The 16,703-nt window shown below is 34.3% G+C and overlaps 1 protein-coding gene across 2 annotated transcripts in view; it reads right to left on the reverse strand.

The window, feature by feature from the left end:
- Nucleotides 1–16,703, reverse strand: part of LOC106620617 (leucine-rich repeat-containing protein 15) — a 34,628-nt gene that overhangs the window by 9,116 nt on the left and 8,809 nt on the right. For both annotated transcript variants that reach the window (XM_036358927.2, XM_036358926.2), the window contains exons 2-3: nt 3,199–3,342; nt 2,812–3,122 (exon numbers count right to left, since the gene is read on the reverse strand). In XM_036358927.2, the coding sequence (XP_036214820.2) occupies nt 2,812–3,122; nt 3,199–3,342 (455 nt within the window). The remainder of the gene's footprint in view (nt 1–2,811; nt 3,123–3,198; nt 3,343–16,703) is intronic.

Below are 16,703 nucleotides of genomic sequence, written 5' to 3' on the forward strand. Positions count from 1 at the left end.
GTATATAATACAATTTTTATATCTTTAATAAACTCAAAACTTTTAGTTAAAGTTAGTTACAGTAATATACATAAATATAAAAATGGAGTGCAACCAAAATATAATTAAGTAATAAACTATGAAAAGATATTTTCACTTGATTCCATGCTTGCTCTTCCCAAAAGCTCTGCTATATATGTCGCCAGTTCATGGATATTTCGGAATTTAAAAATGCTTAAATAAAAATTTAAATTAACTAAAAATATAATTTTATTTGAAACTTAATAATAACTCACGTATATTATATTTAAAAACTCCTTCGTTATATATTTATTTTTTTAACAGAAAAAGAGTTATTGCACAGGAGCACGCAACACTTTTAGTTTATCGCACGGAATAACAGTTACATACTTAGGTATTTCACAACTTCTCGAAACTCCTATGGAAATGTGTGCTGTCTCCTTCGACGTATATAAAAGTTGCTTTTAGAACAGTCATTTTACTGTTGATTTGACTCTCAGTGGTGACAGTACTAAAGAATGCAGCTATTTCATACTTACATATGTAAAGATATAGTAAGCAATATAAATCGTAAGTGTCTCATTCTAACAGTAACAGTGATGGTCACTTGACGGGTAAATTGACCGTCAGTACTGACATAACAAATGTGAGTGGATTGGTGAACCCATCAGCAGTTTCTTGTAGGATTATTGAGCATGCGTACATATCGACGCATATTTTTGCGAGCCACGGAAAAATATTTTAAATCGGCAAAAGCTATGCTGACAATTTTTTCTGTGTTATGTCGGTTTGCGTGGTTGTCAGTTTTCCCTTTTAGAGAGAACATCAGAAAGTTGTTCAATTTTTGATTTTTAGCTTTTGCCATCGTCGCAAACAGACTCTTGTTGGCAAATCCATGTTCGGGGAGATGTGATGATGTCTCTTTTTATGAGTTAGCGAAGCTTCCGAAGAAAATGTTGTTGTTGCATGATTCAAAATAAATTTTGTTTCAGAAATTCGGCATATTGATTTCTGATGCTGCTTATGTCATTTGAACGATTGTTGTTTTTGTAGAACATTGTTTGTAGTTTTTACGCGTGACAGATTTATATGTCTATCCATATACTCGTACTTATGTATGTTTGGGTATGCATTATTTGTGTGGCAATATCATACGCACATATGTAACTATGTACATACAATATAGAGCAGTGGTCGCACATGTTATTGCTCTGTATATGATACATACGTATGTAAGTTTTGAATGATAAGAGATATGATTTATATTTATTCCTGTATTATGATCGTATGTTATGAACATATATAGTATACATATCAATCACTATATATATATATATGAAAGTACATATATTATATTATCAAAAATAAGGAATATATAAAAAGTAGGTATTATTTGCACATTGACTACAAATATTCGTTTGAAAATTAAATAATATAATTAGAATTCATATTTTTTGCATGCATTCATAAAAATTCGCAAAATTATATTCATATCAACAAAATTGGTTGCATATATAAAAATATAAGTCAATAGGCTAACATGCAACTGTAATGTCAATGCATACATTTAAGTATAATCACTGTGGTGAAATCGCATTTTGTCAGTTGAATCTTCTCTATAATTTACGTTATCTGCCATTGCCACACACAGAAAACGACATTAATCGAAACCCTATAAAGTGCCATAACTAACCCTAACCCTAACTGTACCCTTGTGTTAAAAACGGTAAAATTGTGTCAATACGCAATACGTCAATACGTCCCCTTATATAAAGTTTTTCGAACTTCCAGATCTTAATGAAATAGAGCACATTTTTTTGGTAAAAATGTGTCGTAAGATACAAATTGGTTAAAATCGGGTTATTAATACATTGTGTATATGGGGGCGAGGGAGAGTATTGACCCGACTTTATTAATTTTTGACACCGGGGTACAGTCTTATTAGAAAAAAGATTCTTCTTATAATTTCAATAATATATTTCACACATTGACCGATATTTTCGGGAAAAAGTCAGCTATTGGCACTGGGGTCCATATTTTTGGTATCTGGGGGCTTGTACAGTTATGGTCTGATTTTGACAATTTTTAGACTTAAGATGCCATATCTTAAAGACACTATTTGCGTAAAGTTTTATCCCGATATATTCAATGGTGGATTTGGAATTTAAAAGTTGTGAAAATTTCGCCAATTTTCACACCGTAAAATAGGAATGTCTAGATAACGTTACCTACCGTTTTTCTCCTTTCTAATTCGATCCGTAGTAACAAAGAACAAGAATGCTTTATTGGGAAGTTTATTTATGACACATTATATGTTTTCAATTAATGACAATACCAACCTCTCTTGGGTGCCAACCAAGTTTAATAACGATTTCTTAATTTGTACTCAAGTTATCGCTTGCTCGGACGGATGGACAGACAGTCACTCGAAATTTATGCAACATTGTAACACCTAATCGCAGTGGTACGTGCATATTCATCGTGCGAAAGATTATTGGGTAAAAATCCGGATAAAATATTTGTTTTTTTCGCATCTTTTATTTAGCATATTTGACCGGATATATGAAGGTTAGCCGATTTTTTTTTTGTATTCTGCACATTAATACCAAGCGTGAAAGTATTCTCAAGACACAATAGTTTTTGATAAATTTTAATGTTGCAACAGCATTATTCTCTCTAGAGGTAATGCTAAACTCTGAACATTATTATTGGTATGAAAAATACTAAAATCTATGAGCTTTCTGAATACTTTGCCACGATCTATTGACATATATAAATAACAAATAGCATATAATTGTCATATGTACTTACAAATAAAGTTAAAAGAAAAATCGATCATTTTTAGAGTTTTTAAATTTTTTAGACATCCAGATTGAAGTTCCAAAATTTCATTCCGAGACAGGTCTAAGTCCTCTAGCACTAATTGATCCCGAAGTAATTCCGGTGAAAAATGTTGTATTCTATTTTGGCTTAAGTTAATGACAATCAAAAGTTGGCTATGACCGAATAAGTTTGTTGGCAAATCGGATAACAGGTTTTTGCTAATGTCTATTAAATTTAAGTTACGAAGCTTCCAAAATGTTACTGAAGCTAAGTTCTCCAAATGGTTGTTTTGAAGCCGCCTAAATATATGTATACATGCAAATCATAAAATAACGTTAATAAAATCATAATGCTTGGCAATTTCAATGAACTTACAATTGTAAGAGACTATCTAGGTCTTGAAAGAGATTCGCTGGAATAAAGTTTAGAATGTTATTGGATAGGTCCAGTTCTTTCAGCAAAGTCAAACCACGAAAAGTGTCTTTATGGAAAGTTGAAAAATGATTCCTTGAAAGGTCACTACAAAGATATTAAAACTTTATATTGGAAAATTGATGATATATGTTATGTTTGTTAAAAGAGGACAAAACATTTTACGTGAAACTCGCAAAAAGGAGTATTTTAAACCACTTCTAAAAGTACCACTCCTGCCGCTCTACCTTTGTTTTTTATACTATCGTATGCTTAATAATATTGTAATTTTTTTCATCTAACGGTTTTTTGGCACATCTTAAACTAATCGACTTATATATGGAGCTGTTTAAGTATATATTTATAAATAATAATAATATAAAACGCCATAAATTAGCCGAAAATTAAGATACGAAACTATAATTTGATATAGTTATTCACAGAATAGAAGGTGGGGTGGTCTGGGGAAGTGAGCTTGGCCCCGCCCTCTTATTGGTTTAATGTGTATATCCCACAAATCACTTAAACTATTTCACTCGATCTTGCTGTGGTGATGTACTTCTAATTTCTCTTCATTCGTTGTGAAAAGGGATGAAATCAAATGATAACCATGCCCGATTATGTTAAAAACTTCTAAGATACGATAACTCATTAAATAAATACATCAGAAGCATTCAATTTCATATCCTATATGATACGGAAGGGCTCCATAGGACCTGGAATCAAAATTAAACAATGGGGGTGGCAGCACTCACCTTTAGGTGAAATAAATAATCCAAAAATAATATTATATGTAGTGATACCATAAGTGCGTAAAATCGATTCCATACATCCGCTAGTCCCCATAACCTAATATAAAGATTTTCGAACTGACTTTATATCGTGTCAACTGGTCTTAATATGAGATATCTTAAATAAATTTAAAAAACGTATCGCTAATAACATTGTGTCCTTGTGTCTAGAATGGATCAACAACAAATTTAAAATTTCCGGTTGAATTAATAGCGTATACTAGTAAATATTATATAATGCTTTGAAAATATTATTTACAAATTAAGAAGGAAACGGTAATGCGGGTATAAGAATCCAAGATTGATACAAATATTTGTCAATGGAAAAAACAAAAAGTTTTCAAAACCTAAACTGAAAAATGCTTCTTTTGGCGCTGAATAAATAGGAAACTGTAGCTTTCTGAAGACTGGTCTGCAAGAGAATCATTTCTTTAATAAACTTCGCAGTCAAAATGCGCGTTATGAATATTTCTAGTCAACTCTTCGATGATCAAAAGTTTTTTCCATCAGCACCATTGAAAAGTTTATCGTTTCCATTTTAATCTGGCATTCTTCTGTGCAATGCTTCGAGTTATTGTGGAGAATTGATTTTTTTTCTCAGCACTTGGTACGTCACTCAAAATTATAATAACAATAATGTTTTTTTTTTTTAATTTAGAACACATCGTTATGTTTAGAAATATAGTATATAATAGTTGTGTTTACCTAACGGTTGTTTGTTTTACTTACTTGTAAAACTACAATAAATAAGATATAGGGTTATATATTCATATATTATACTTGTATAAATGATAAGAATGACGAAACAAGTTGAAATCCGGATGACTGTTTATCCGACTGTCCGTCTGCCCATGCAAGCGATAACTTGAGTAAAACTCGAGATATCTTCGTGAAACTTGGTAATCGGACTATTGCCTTGCCCACAAAATGCCATTCAATGAAAACTTATAAAGTGTTACAACTATGTTAAGCACTAAAGTAAGATACAATACAAGAAAAAAAATTTAATACAGGGGACACCTGTGGGCAAAAATTTTTTTTAAAGTGGGCATAGCCCCGCCCTCTAAATGGTGGAATGTACATATTTTCCAAACCGCTGATGTTAAATAAACCAAACTTCCTCGCAGTAAGTATTTTTAGCACTTCTTAATATACTGTAAAAAAAGGTAAAATCAAATAACAACAAATGCCATAAGCAAAATGGTATGAAATGGCTTTATAGGATCAGTTGTAAAAATTGGACAATGGGCGTGGCGCCGCCTACCTAATCCTATATCCCAGGAACTACCTATACAACCAAATTTGATGTGTGTATTAACCTAAGATTCGTATGTTACGTGGTAGAATTTTTAAGAATCAAAAACGGTTTCTCTTGATTTCCGACAAAACTACGAGTCTTATAGAAAAAAGTTATATGCCAATGTTGTAGGTAATAAAAAGATCTATAAAATTTGTGTGAAAAATTCAAATACCCAAGTTTTTGAGTTTTTATTTTTATCTTGTACAAAAATTTTGTTTCTTTCACAAAATTTAGAGTAAACTTACCTAATTATGTCCTAAATACATTGTATTTTTATACTCTCGCAACCTGTCTCTACAGAGTATAATACAATAGTTTTGTTCACCTACCGGTTGTTTGTATCACCTAAAACTAATAGAGTTAGATATAGCGTTATGTATATATAAATGGTCAGGATGAAGAGACTGTCTGTCCGTCCGTCCGTCTATCCGTCTGCGCAAGCTGTAACTTGAGTAAAAATTGAGATATATTTATTAAACTTGGTACACATGTTTCTTGGTACCATAAGACGGTTGGTATTGCTGATGGGCGTAATCGGACCACTGCCACGCCCAAAAAACGCCATCAAAAACAAATAAATTGTTCTAACTAAGCTCCACAATAAGATATACGACTGTTATTTGGTATACAGGATCAAATTAGGGAAGGGCATCTTCAGTTTAAAATGTTTTTAAAAAGTGGGTGTAGTCCCGACCCTAAATTGGTTAAATGTGCATATCTTATAAACCGCTAAAGCTATATTAACAAAATTCACTAAGAACAAATCGGGTGACCACTAAAAGCGCGATAAATCAAGTACTAAACACGCCAGAGTCATTAAATTCTAACTCAGGGATGCTACGAGATAACTTTATAGGAACCGACTTCAAAATTAGACAATGGGCGTGGCACCGCCTACTTATGGTTGAAAACCCATATCTGGGATCTGCTTCACCGATTTCAACCAAATTCGGTACATGACATTCTTTTTTGTATTTATATATTATAGTGCGAAAATGGGCGATTTCGGTTTACAACATCGCCTGTTTCCCATATAAGACATTTTAAATTCCATCTGATTTTTTCACTTTCCAGCACTTCGGCGTAAAACTTTGCGTGAATAATATGTTTAAAGTATGCAACCTTGTGACCAAAAATTATCTGAAACGAATCAAAATTGTTCAAGCCCCTAGGTACTGAATTTGTGGAACCCAGTGCCTAAAGTTGACTTTTTACCTAAAATATCGGTCAATGAGTAAGATATATAATTGAAATTCATAAAATAAAATAAATAAATTAAACTATCGATAAACGTAAGTTTGTGTCAAAAAATGGGTTGAATCGGATCAATACTTCCTATAGCCCTCATATACCTAATATAAAGATTTTTGAACTTCCGGGTGACTTGATACCGCATATATCGGCCAATATGTGAGTTATCTCAATGAAAATGAAAGAGCATAAGTCATACAAGGTGTTTTTGTGCCTAAAATGGATGAAAGCGGGTGAACATTTTACCTGGCCCCCATGTAACTAATATCAAGATTTTCGAAAGTTCGCCTGACTTTTCTCCATATGATTGGTGATGGTATGTGAGGTACCTTAAGGAAACAGTGGGAGCATTTTATTAGTATATGTCATGTTAATAGTATGTAGTATTGTCAAAAATTGATAAATTCGGTTTATTACTAACCTCTACTTTCATATACAACTTATAATAACCAGTTTTATGCCGAATATGTCGGTTAGTGAGTATTAAAAAAATTTTTATATATAAAATTGCTTCAAAATATGTTATCTATGCTCGCGTGTAGCTGAGCAATGTCAAATTTAATATCTTTCTCTATCCTCAATATATTATATATAATATATGATTTCCGCTTGACTTTAAACCGTTCCGGTTGATCAAAATGTGACATTTTAATGAAATTAAGTGGATAAATTTTCTTAAAAATTATGTGGTTTGACGATGAATTAGAATGAAAATAGTATATACCTTAGTCTAAGCCTCACACCTTCTTAAAATGAATACCAATTCTCTGGTTGACGTTTTCCACATAAGCTTATAATATAAAATTTAGCCACTTTGGTCGAGTATCATATTCATACATACCTATGTATATCTCACTTCAAGATGTTTTGTTTAAGTATAATTTTCGCTGACGCGAATTAAAATATAGCAATAAAGCTGAGACTAAGTTTATGGCCCTAATTATAAGTCAAGAATATACCAAATTTGATTGTAATTAAATCACGATTTCATTTAATAATGAATGTTTAATTATTTCTCAACATTTTTTTTAATATAAGGTTTTGCCACACCTGAAGGAATCTCCTGGCCTTTGATTCTTGCAAATGGCAAGAGTATAAAATTCTCGGTTCCACCCTAGTACCCATTATCGGGAATGTATTGACCCCAGCCTAAACATACTTTATTTAAAAACTTCAAATATCCGTTTGTCTTTATATAAACGTTAAATGTAAGATAAACAATAGTTTAATGTCGAAAATGTGGGAAATCGGTCCACGAAATTCCCCAGCTCACATGTATGGTATAATTTTTTTTCATTAATTTGATTGAAAACTGTCCATTTAAGTGTTTTTAAAAATACTGTAGTTTATCGCTGCATATGAATGAAATTGGTCTAGACCTTTGTTTAAACCTTATAACCCTAATATACTGATTTCCGCTCCTCTGAACAACAGGAACCTCATATACCCCACATATTAAATCTAACTCCTTTGGTTCAGTTTATATCACATATAGCATGTTTGAGTTAAATAGCTTCTTTTTGTTAAGGTTAACATTTCGGAGAAAAAAAATAGTATTGACACTAAATAAATCTATGATCAATAACATAAGTTAGTAATATACCAAATAATAATCGAATAATAAATGTTGAATTCTTTCGCAACATTTTTATACTTTCGCAAAATGCTGCAACAGAGCATAGTTTTGTTCACAAAACGGTTGTTTGCATCACCTAAAACTAATCGAGATAGATATAGATTTCTATCTACAAATATTTCTTCTAATATTTGGTGATAACCAGTGGATAAGTATATTTTCTTAGAGTGCTGGACTTTGTATAGAGCAAAAATATCTTTCTAGTAAAAATCGCGTGAGATAAATGTTAGTTGTGTAGTATCAAAAGGACTAAAGATTCTTTTTATGTGGTAATAGATAAACTGCGACCCTATCGGTTAAAATGCTATTATCTATTATTTCAGTTTTGCGACACATTTTAATATGAAGGTCATGAGGTGAACTGTAAACTCAAGAAAATTACATTTAAGTACTTTTTGGGATTTACCCAACGACGTTGGCAGCTTATGAAAAGTTTAGATATTAAGACAGAAAGAGAAAATCTAGATATGTGTGTACCATACTTAATTATAGGTTGATTATTGTTAATTTAGCCTTCATGAGCAGACCTTTCAAAATAGATACCATAGACCCCCTGTTTTAAAAGCATTAGACAAAAGCAATTTACGGAGAGGTTTTCCGAGCACTTAATTTCAGTACAATGAAATAAACTACTATTTTCTAAAATTTAAACATAACTAAATATTATGTATTGTTATGATAGTGAATAACTGAGTAATAAATAGGTATACAAAAGCACGTAAGTTGTGTGTACAAAAATATACACTAGATTTCTTGATCAGCAAAGTGCTTTATTCAAACTAATTTGAGTGTATTAGTTATATAGTGTTTAAACTATTATTATATACAGTGGCGAGCAAACACATATACATATGTGCACCAGTATACCGTAGTACCTATACACCGAACAGGAAAGGAGTCATAGCAAGAACTCAATTACAGTGAAAGAGAGCATAAGTATTTTATATATTAAGCCATTTATTATTTATTAATTATGCCAAGATTAAGTAGAAAATCTGTATTACTAAGTCGTCTTCAGAATAAAAGACATATGAGAGTTTTTCGTGCAAACTCTTTATATAGAGATAGTGAGCAGTCACAAGATACTGTAAGTCACGCTAATCGTAGATTAAAATTAACATAGAACCAGCCTTGAAAATCTCGAGGTTCGGTCATTTGAACAAAATTTAAATACTGTCCAACACAGGGCAAGACGTCTAAGTCCCAAATCCGCTCTGAAGAGCAAAACAGAAATACTCGGGACATAGATCTCGGCGAGAGTATCCCGAGATTCGATATGTTGAACAAGTTGTAAATACTGTTCAACATAGAACAGGGAGGCAAGATCCACAAATTCGCTCTGAAAAGCAAATAAGAAATATTCGGGGTTATAGATCTCGGCGTAAAGACCCCGAGGTACGATATGTTGGGTACCAACGAATTCGATTACCGGGAGAAAATAATGTTATAGAAACTGATTATAGGGACAATTTCCAAAATATAAATAAGGGCCCTACTGAGATATGTATTTGCTGCGACGGATTATGGTTTTCACATAGTTCGCATATTAAATTTCGAAACTTCTTCAGAAGATGGAAATTATAATTTTTTGCTATTTGCAAAAATGCGATTGTTAAAAAGAATGTTCCAAAAATTTCTTGAAATACCGGATTGTTTGAAAGATTTAACCCCTCTAATAATGCCTAGATTGCCTTTTATGACAATTCGTCCGTTTAGAGTTTGCTCAAAGGTGCTGTTGTTAATATGCCAATTTCTGTTAACAATATTGTGACATCTCTACCAAGGTCCTTTGATGAGACTCATGTAATACAAATTCACTGAAAAAGGCGTTTGGAATACAATCATGAAAACATGATCCATACCATACGCCCCGCAAAGATTATAGAAGCTTTGCAATTTTTAGTGAATACCCCTCTTTATCGTGAGCACAATATACAAACTTAACAAACAAGAAGAAGTTCCGTTTGTTGCATCTGCAGAGAATTCCGCAACATTCAACATTCAAACTTCTCATGATAATCCCTCAGTCAATAATATTCCCACGGGTCTTTTACCTTCAGAACTAAATCCAGGCGGTAAAGAAATTCTTTTGGACAATATTCCTGTAGAAAACTTAGACTATAACTGTTTAGTTATAGCTCCAGGTGAAGGACAAAGACCAATTGACATAATTCAGAAGAGTTGTTATTTGAAACAATCTACGTTGGGCAGAACATGCTCTGAAACATATAGCAAAATAAAACGTTCTGAAATTCGCCATTTTGACTGAAGAACTTGTACCATTCCAAAGTTGTTCTATGATTAGAACTGCTACAAATTAAGAATAGTCCATTTATTTGCCTTAGAAAGTTTTCAGGTCGCAACCGAGTTACGGCCCAAAATCTATTAAACGAAAACCCAAGATAGATATCGCTTAATTCGTTCAGACTTTGTGTTACTTGTGATAGATATTTTCACTACCACTATCTACAGATTCCTAAAGCTTTTTAAAGATAATGCCGGCATTTTTGAGAGCATTTTGTTACAAATTTCTACTGGAGAGTGGAGTTTCAATAGAGAGGTTCCACGTATTGGCTTAATAATTCTCCCAGGATTTACCTTCAAGATCCTCAGACAATCCCTGATTTCATTACTTTTATTGACAATTATATTTCTACAGATGGTTCGGTCAACCACTTAGAAAATTATTTGGGTTATCAAAAGCATAACTACAGTCAGTCTTGTACCAGGGAAATATGAAGACAACAGTTTTGTCGTTTTGGTATACCAATCCACCAATGCCTTCAACGCAAATACTGCTACCTCTTACAGAAAAAAGTTAAAACTCAGAAAGACACAAGGAAAACTTTTTCAAAATTCAAAACCTTTTCAAATCAAGTATGACTACAGAAAAAATTTCTAATTTAAAAGATTTTGTACATTTCCTGTCTGATAGAAGAAGAAATATGTTTTTTGGTGGCTATTTGTTAGCCCTTTGATCAAGTTTAGCAAACCCCAATATTTTTTTAAAAAGATAATAACAGGGTCGTTTTAAAAACGGTTATGATCCTCTGATTTAGGAACTCCATAGAGCAAACATAGATATCCAATATTTACCGGATGCATATGCTTGCTGTTCATATATAATTAATTATATTAACAAGTTTAACAGGGAAATTTCTAGGCTCTTAAATGAAGCTATATCGGAGGTTAATGCTGGAAATTATACTGTTAAGCAAAAACTGCATTGGGCTCTATCTTTTAGAAGCAAGTAATGCAGAAATATTAATAAATTCCTCTCGACTTGGTAATGCTTTACTATCCATGACAGAATGAATAGCAAGATCACATGGAAAACGATAATGAGCAGACTTGCATAACACATCGTATTCTAATTAAGGAGAATCAAGGAAAATATGATGCTTTTGAGCAAAGAGAACTTGAAAATGTTGTAGAAAGTTTTTATAATGAAATAGACTTCAAGGAAGGTGCTCAAAATTAAATACCTATCGTGGAAAATGAGTTCAGAGTGTTGGCACTTCCAGAAATAAACACAAATATAAATTTGCTGGACTTGCACGGTAAAAATTAAACAGATATTGGCACTGATTCTGATTGCAATACTAGACTTATTAAACTACCCCATTCAATTCTAGTTGGGGAATTATTTTCTTAAGTTCAAAGTCTAAATACTAAGCAAAGAACCTATTTGACACTTTTGACGCCCATTTTATACGTTCATTGGCGGCAGTGCAGGTGTAGGAAAGAGTCGTTTGATTTCTGCAATATATTAACCACTTAGCAATGACACAAGTAATTCGTTGTATTCCAGACTTATCGATTTAAAATTAATCATAATTGATGATATATCGATGGTAGGGGCTCGTATGTTTAGCTCTGTTGATGCGAGATTAAAACAAATTTTCAAAACAGACAGCTCCTTCGGTGGTACACCGATCATAGTGTTTGGTGATTTGAAGCAACTCTCACCTGTTGGAGATAGGTGGATATTCTCTCCTAATCCCAATGATACATACAGCACATTAGTTGGTTCCCGTTTGTGGGAGTTATTTAAATACTTTAAATTAACAGAAATAATGAGACAACGGGAGGATCAGACCTTTGCAATTGCATTAAACCGCCCTTAAGCTCAGTCGAATCCCAATTGAAGCTATCCTTTCAACTGCAAAAGACTCAGTTAAAGGAATTGATATAAACTTTTTAAATTTTCTGAACGCAGGGAATGGCTTATGAATTGACACTAAAAACCTCCTATGATTACTGTGAATATAAACACGTATACACCAAGCCATCACGGTTAATGGAGCAGCTGGACAACTTATGCAAATTGATTTCCATTGTTCTTTTCCAACAATTCTGTGAATTAAATTTTTGGAACCTTATGTTGACAGCCACTCTACCTACCCTACCTATGTTGGTTTGATAGCACGATCAAAATAGCCTCATCCTCTAGAAAGTTCTTGTACACCAATTGCAAAAGTTTTAAAATCTTTTCAATGTAAAAGAAATGAACAAATTTCAATTGAAAGAAATCAGCTTCCAGTTGTTCCGGCTGAGGGAATAACTATTCATAAAGTCAAGTCAGTTCAATAAAGTTGTAGTTCATACTCGACCCAGAATGCCCAGAGCTTCAATATATGTCGCTTGCAGTCGAGTTACTACTATTCATCATAGGAAATTTTATACCTCCTAACAAAATTTCTGAATCGGATCCTGTATTTAGGAAACTGAGGGAATTGAACACAAATAAAGCTTTGACAACAAGTTTCAGTTTAAGATTTCGCGAACATCAGGACTTCAAATTTTATTCCATAATTTTAATTTAATTTTTAAAGTTGTTAATATTTATTGTTTTAAAGCTAAACACATATAATAATATCGATAAAAAAAAAAAAAAAATGTTATTCATTGTCAAAAAACGAGTTATTTACATACTCCCCAATACAGTTGTAATTCATTCTAAGTAAAATAAATTATATAAAATATATACACAAATACTGTGAATGTAAATAACTAAGGCAACACTATACCATTTGACTATGCGTGATTATAAAATGTTCGATTTCATCCGAACTTAACCCTTACTTACTTGTTTTAAATTAAAAATATTACAGAAGAAACCTTATTTCGCGATAAAATCGAATAATCTCTAACTTTCAAGCAACGATTTATAACTGCTGATTTTTACTGCTAATAGGTAGATAAAATAAAAAAAATCAGCTTTGAATCGTTTTTCAGCTGCTTAGAAGTTTTTTTTTAATTTTCTGAGCAAATTTACCATAGTAATTAATTTATTTTTATACCATCCGAAAGTAGAAATGTCGACAAACATGAAGCCTACTGACTTTGTTAAAAGATCTTAAATTTTGACTAGATATTTTTTGATTGAAAGTTAGGACTTTTTTCGATTTTAAGTCGAAATAAGGCTTCTTCTTTAATATTTTAAATTTTAAAAATGTAAAGTGTATTTGGAACTTAAAGTAGGTAAGTTTTCTCCAAATTTCGTGAAAGAAAAAAAAAAAATTTTGTACAAGATATAAATAAAAACCCAAAAACTTTTCACATAAATTTTGAGGTTATGTGAAAGAAGTCTTTATATAAAGGTTTGGATTTTTCATTACCTACAAAATTGCTGTAAATCGAGATGACCTTTAAAAATTCCACCACGCCCCGGCCCTTTCTTTTTCCGGCCTCAGATCACGCGTAAATTATTTTCCCTTTGGAGTTTGTTATTTTATCTTTCGTTTCCGACGGGGTTCAACCTGCTATAAATTTATATCTTTTTTTTTATCATTTTCAAAGGTTTCTGCCCTAGACTAAAAATGATGGGATTAGAGTTTTTTTTAATTTTCTGAGCAAATTTACCATAGTAATTAATTTATTTTTATACCATCCGAAAGTAGAAATGTCAACAAACATGAAGCCTACTGACTTTTTTAAAAGATCTTAAATTTTGACTAGATATTTTTTGATTGAAAGTTAGGACTTTTTTCGATTTTAAGTCGAAATAAGGTTTCCTCTGTAATATTTTAAATTTTAAAAATGTAAAGTGTATTTGGAACTTAAAGTAGGTAAGTTTTCTCCAAATTTCGTGAAAGAAAAAAAAACATTTTGTACAAGATATAAATAAAAACCCAAAAACTTTTCACATAAATTTTGAGGTTATGTGAAAGAAGTCTTTATATAAAGGTTTCGATTTTTCATTACCTACAAAATTGCTGTAAATCGAGATGACCTTTAAAAATTCCACCACGCCCCGGCCCTTTCTTTTTCCGGCCTCAGATCACGCGTAAATTATTTTCCCTTTGGAGTTTGTTATTTTATCTTTCGTTTCCGACGGGGTTCAGCCTGCTATAAATTTATATCTTTTTTTTTATCATTTTCAAAAGTTTCTGCCCTAGACTAAAAATGATGGGATTAGAGTTTTTTTTAATTTTCTGAGCAAATTTACCATAGTAATTAATTTATTTTTATACCATCCGAAAGTAGAAATGTCAACAAACATGAAGCCTACTGACTTTTTTAAAAGATCTTAAATTTTGACTAGATATTTTTTGATTGAAAGTTAGGACTTTTTTCGATTTTAAGTCGAAATAAGGTTTCCTCTGTAATATTTTAAATTTTAAAAATGTAAAGTGTATTTGGAACTTAAAGTAGGTAAGTTTTCTCCAAATTTCGTGAAAGAAAAAAAAACATTTTGTACAAGATATAAATAAAAACCCAAAAACTTTTCACATAAATTTTGAGGTTATGTGAAAGAAGTCTTTATATAAAGGTTTCGATTTTTCATTACCTACAAAATTGCCGTAAATCGAGATAACCCTTAAAAACTGCACCACCCTCTGCGAATGGCAGGCACCTTGCCGTGGTGCAGGGGCTTAAGTCGCAAGGCATCTCGGTATATCCTACTCGGTGTGAGCGGTGCTTGCACCCACACACTAGTTGTCAGAAGCCGCATGCGTGCGACAACCAAGAGCTGCCACCTCCTAATCCAGGGTGTTATGCGACTCCCGTGCCCATTGGATGATTTGCAGCCAGGAGGTTAATTCGGCTGTATTATAACGGAGCCTTCCCAACACCGGGCCGCACTGGGAAGTAACGGTGGCCTTACCGCATCAAGGGGCTCTGGCGCGGCGGACTCTCTGTTCCCCTATACAAAATTTGACCCGACGGCTCGCCCTGTCGAGCCAAGGGTCGTAAGAACAAGATGAACAAGACAAAAACTAAAACCACAACAACTATAACTACAGAAACCAGACAACAACAACAGCAAACGACTTTGGACAGCGGAAACGGAAACAACAAGAGCAGCGGTGCAGGTAAGGGCGAATCATTGGCTAAACGGAAGTTCAGCTTCCTGGACGCTCTTTCGCCAGAGGAGCGAGCGCTGTTCGAGGAGCATGCCAGGGATGACGAAGATGACATGCCCTCGTGCAGCGACGCTCAGCAGGCGATTTCTACTTAGGCCGCTGCGGGAAATGGAACGGAGAACCCGACGGAGACTCTCTCGAGCAGGAGCAACTGCTCGAACACAGAGGAGTCGCAACGGGCAATCACTGGTGGTGCTCACAAACGGAAAAGGAAGAGGGGAGGCAGACTACACCCCCTGCCACCAACGGGATGTCCGGGAGGACAGGACGATCTCAGAAGAAAGGGAATGAGTGGTGACGAGAAACAGGGTGAGAGGTGACAGCACCTCCCCGGCTTCAGGAAAGCAGAAGGGTGGTAATACTGCGGCCACTAAAAAGCGAAATGGCAGCAATCGAGCCCACTGCCCAGAAAGCGCAACTTAGCCCGCCGGCCGAGGTTGCGAAAGGGCAGCTCCCTCGACCACTCAAGTGGCTAAGCGTAAAAGCGGACAGCTGACGCCACAGGAGCCGAACAACACCAAGCGGCAGAGGGGCAACAACGCACAGGCGACCAGTGGCCACCGCTCCGCCCCAAACCCCCCCCGGCTAGTGGAGGGACAGCGCAGGTATACGGACGCCCTCAAAGGCATTCGCATGGCTGTGCTGCCGCTGAACTACTCGGCGGAGGCGCTGGGTGCGGAGGAGCTCACATCGCTCCAAGACTGGGTCTGGATACAAGGCCTCCTTCCATGGGGTATATTACAAGGGAGGCATGCTGCAGGTTGACTGCAAGGATGAGAGGTCGGCTTGTTGGCTGAGGGAGATCGCTCCCAAGCTAACAGGCTGGAACGGCCCCATCCTCTGCGCGAAAAAGAGGGACGAAATTCCGCCCATGCACAGCATGACGGTTTTCCTCCCCAGATGCGCAGGAAAGTCTTACGAGTTTGCTTTAGGACTCATTCGCAATCAGAATGATGGCCTCGACACATCGGCCTGGCGGGTAACCAATAGCATAGCGGAGGATTCAGGATGGAAGCTCAACCTCTGCATTGATGACGAATCATACAAATTCGTCAGGAGGGTGAGCTTCCGCCTGAACTATAGGTTCAGCTCGGTGGTCCTGAGGCCGTTCAAGCCAAAAG

Source organism: Bactrocera oleae, chromosome 6 (genome assembly GCF_042242935.1).
Source record: "Bactrocera oleae isolate idBacOlea1 chromosome 6, idBacOlea1, whole genome shotgun sequence".
Lineage (NCBI taxonomy): Eukaryota > Metazoa > Arthropoda > Insecta > Diptera > Tephritidae > Bactrocera > Bactrocera oleae.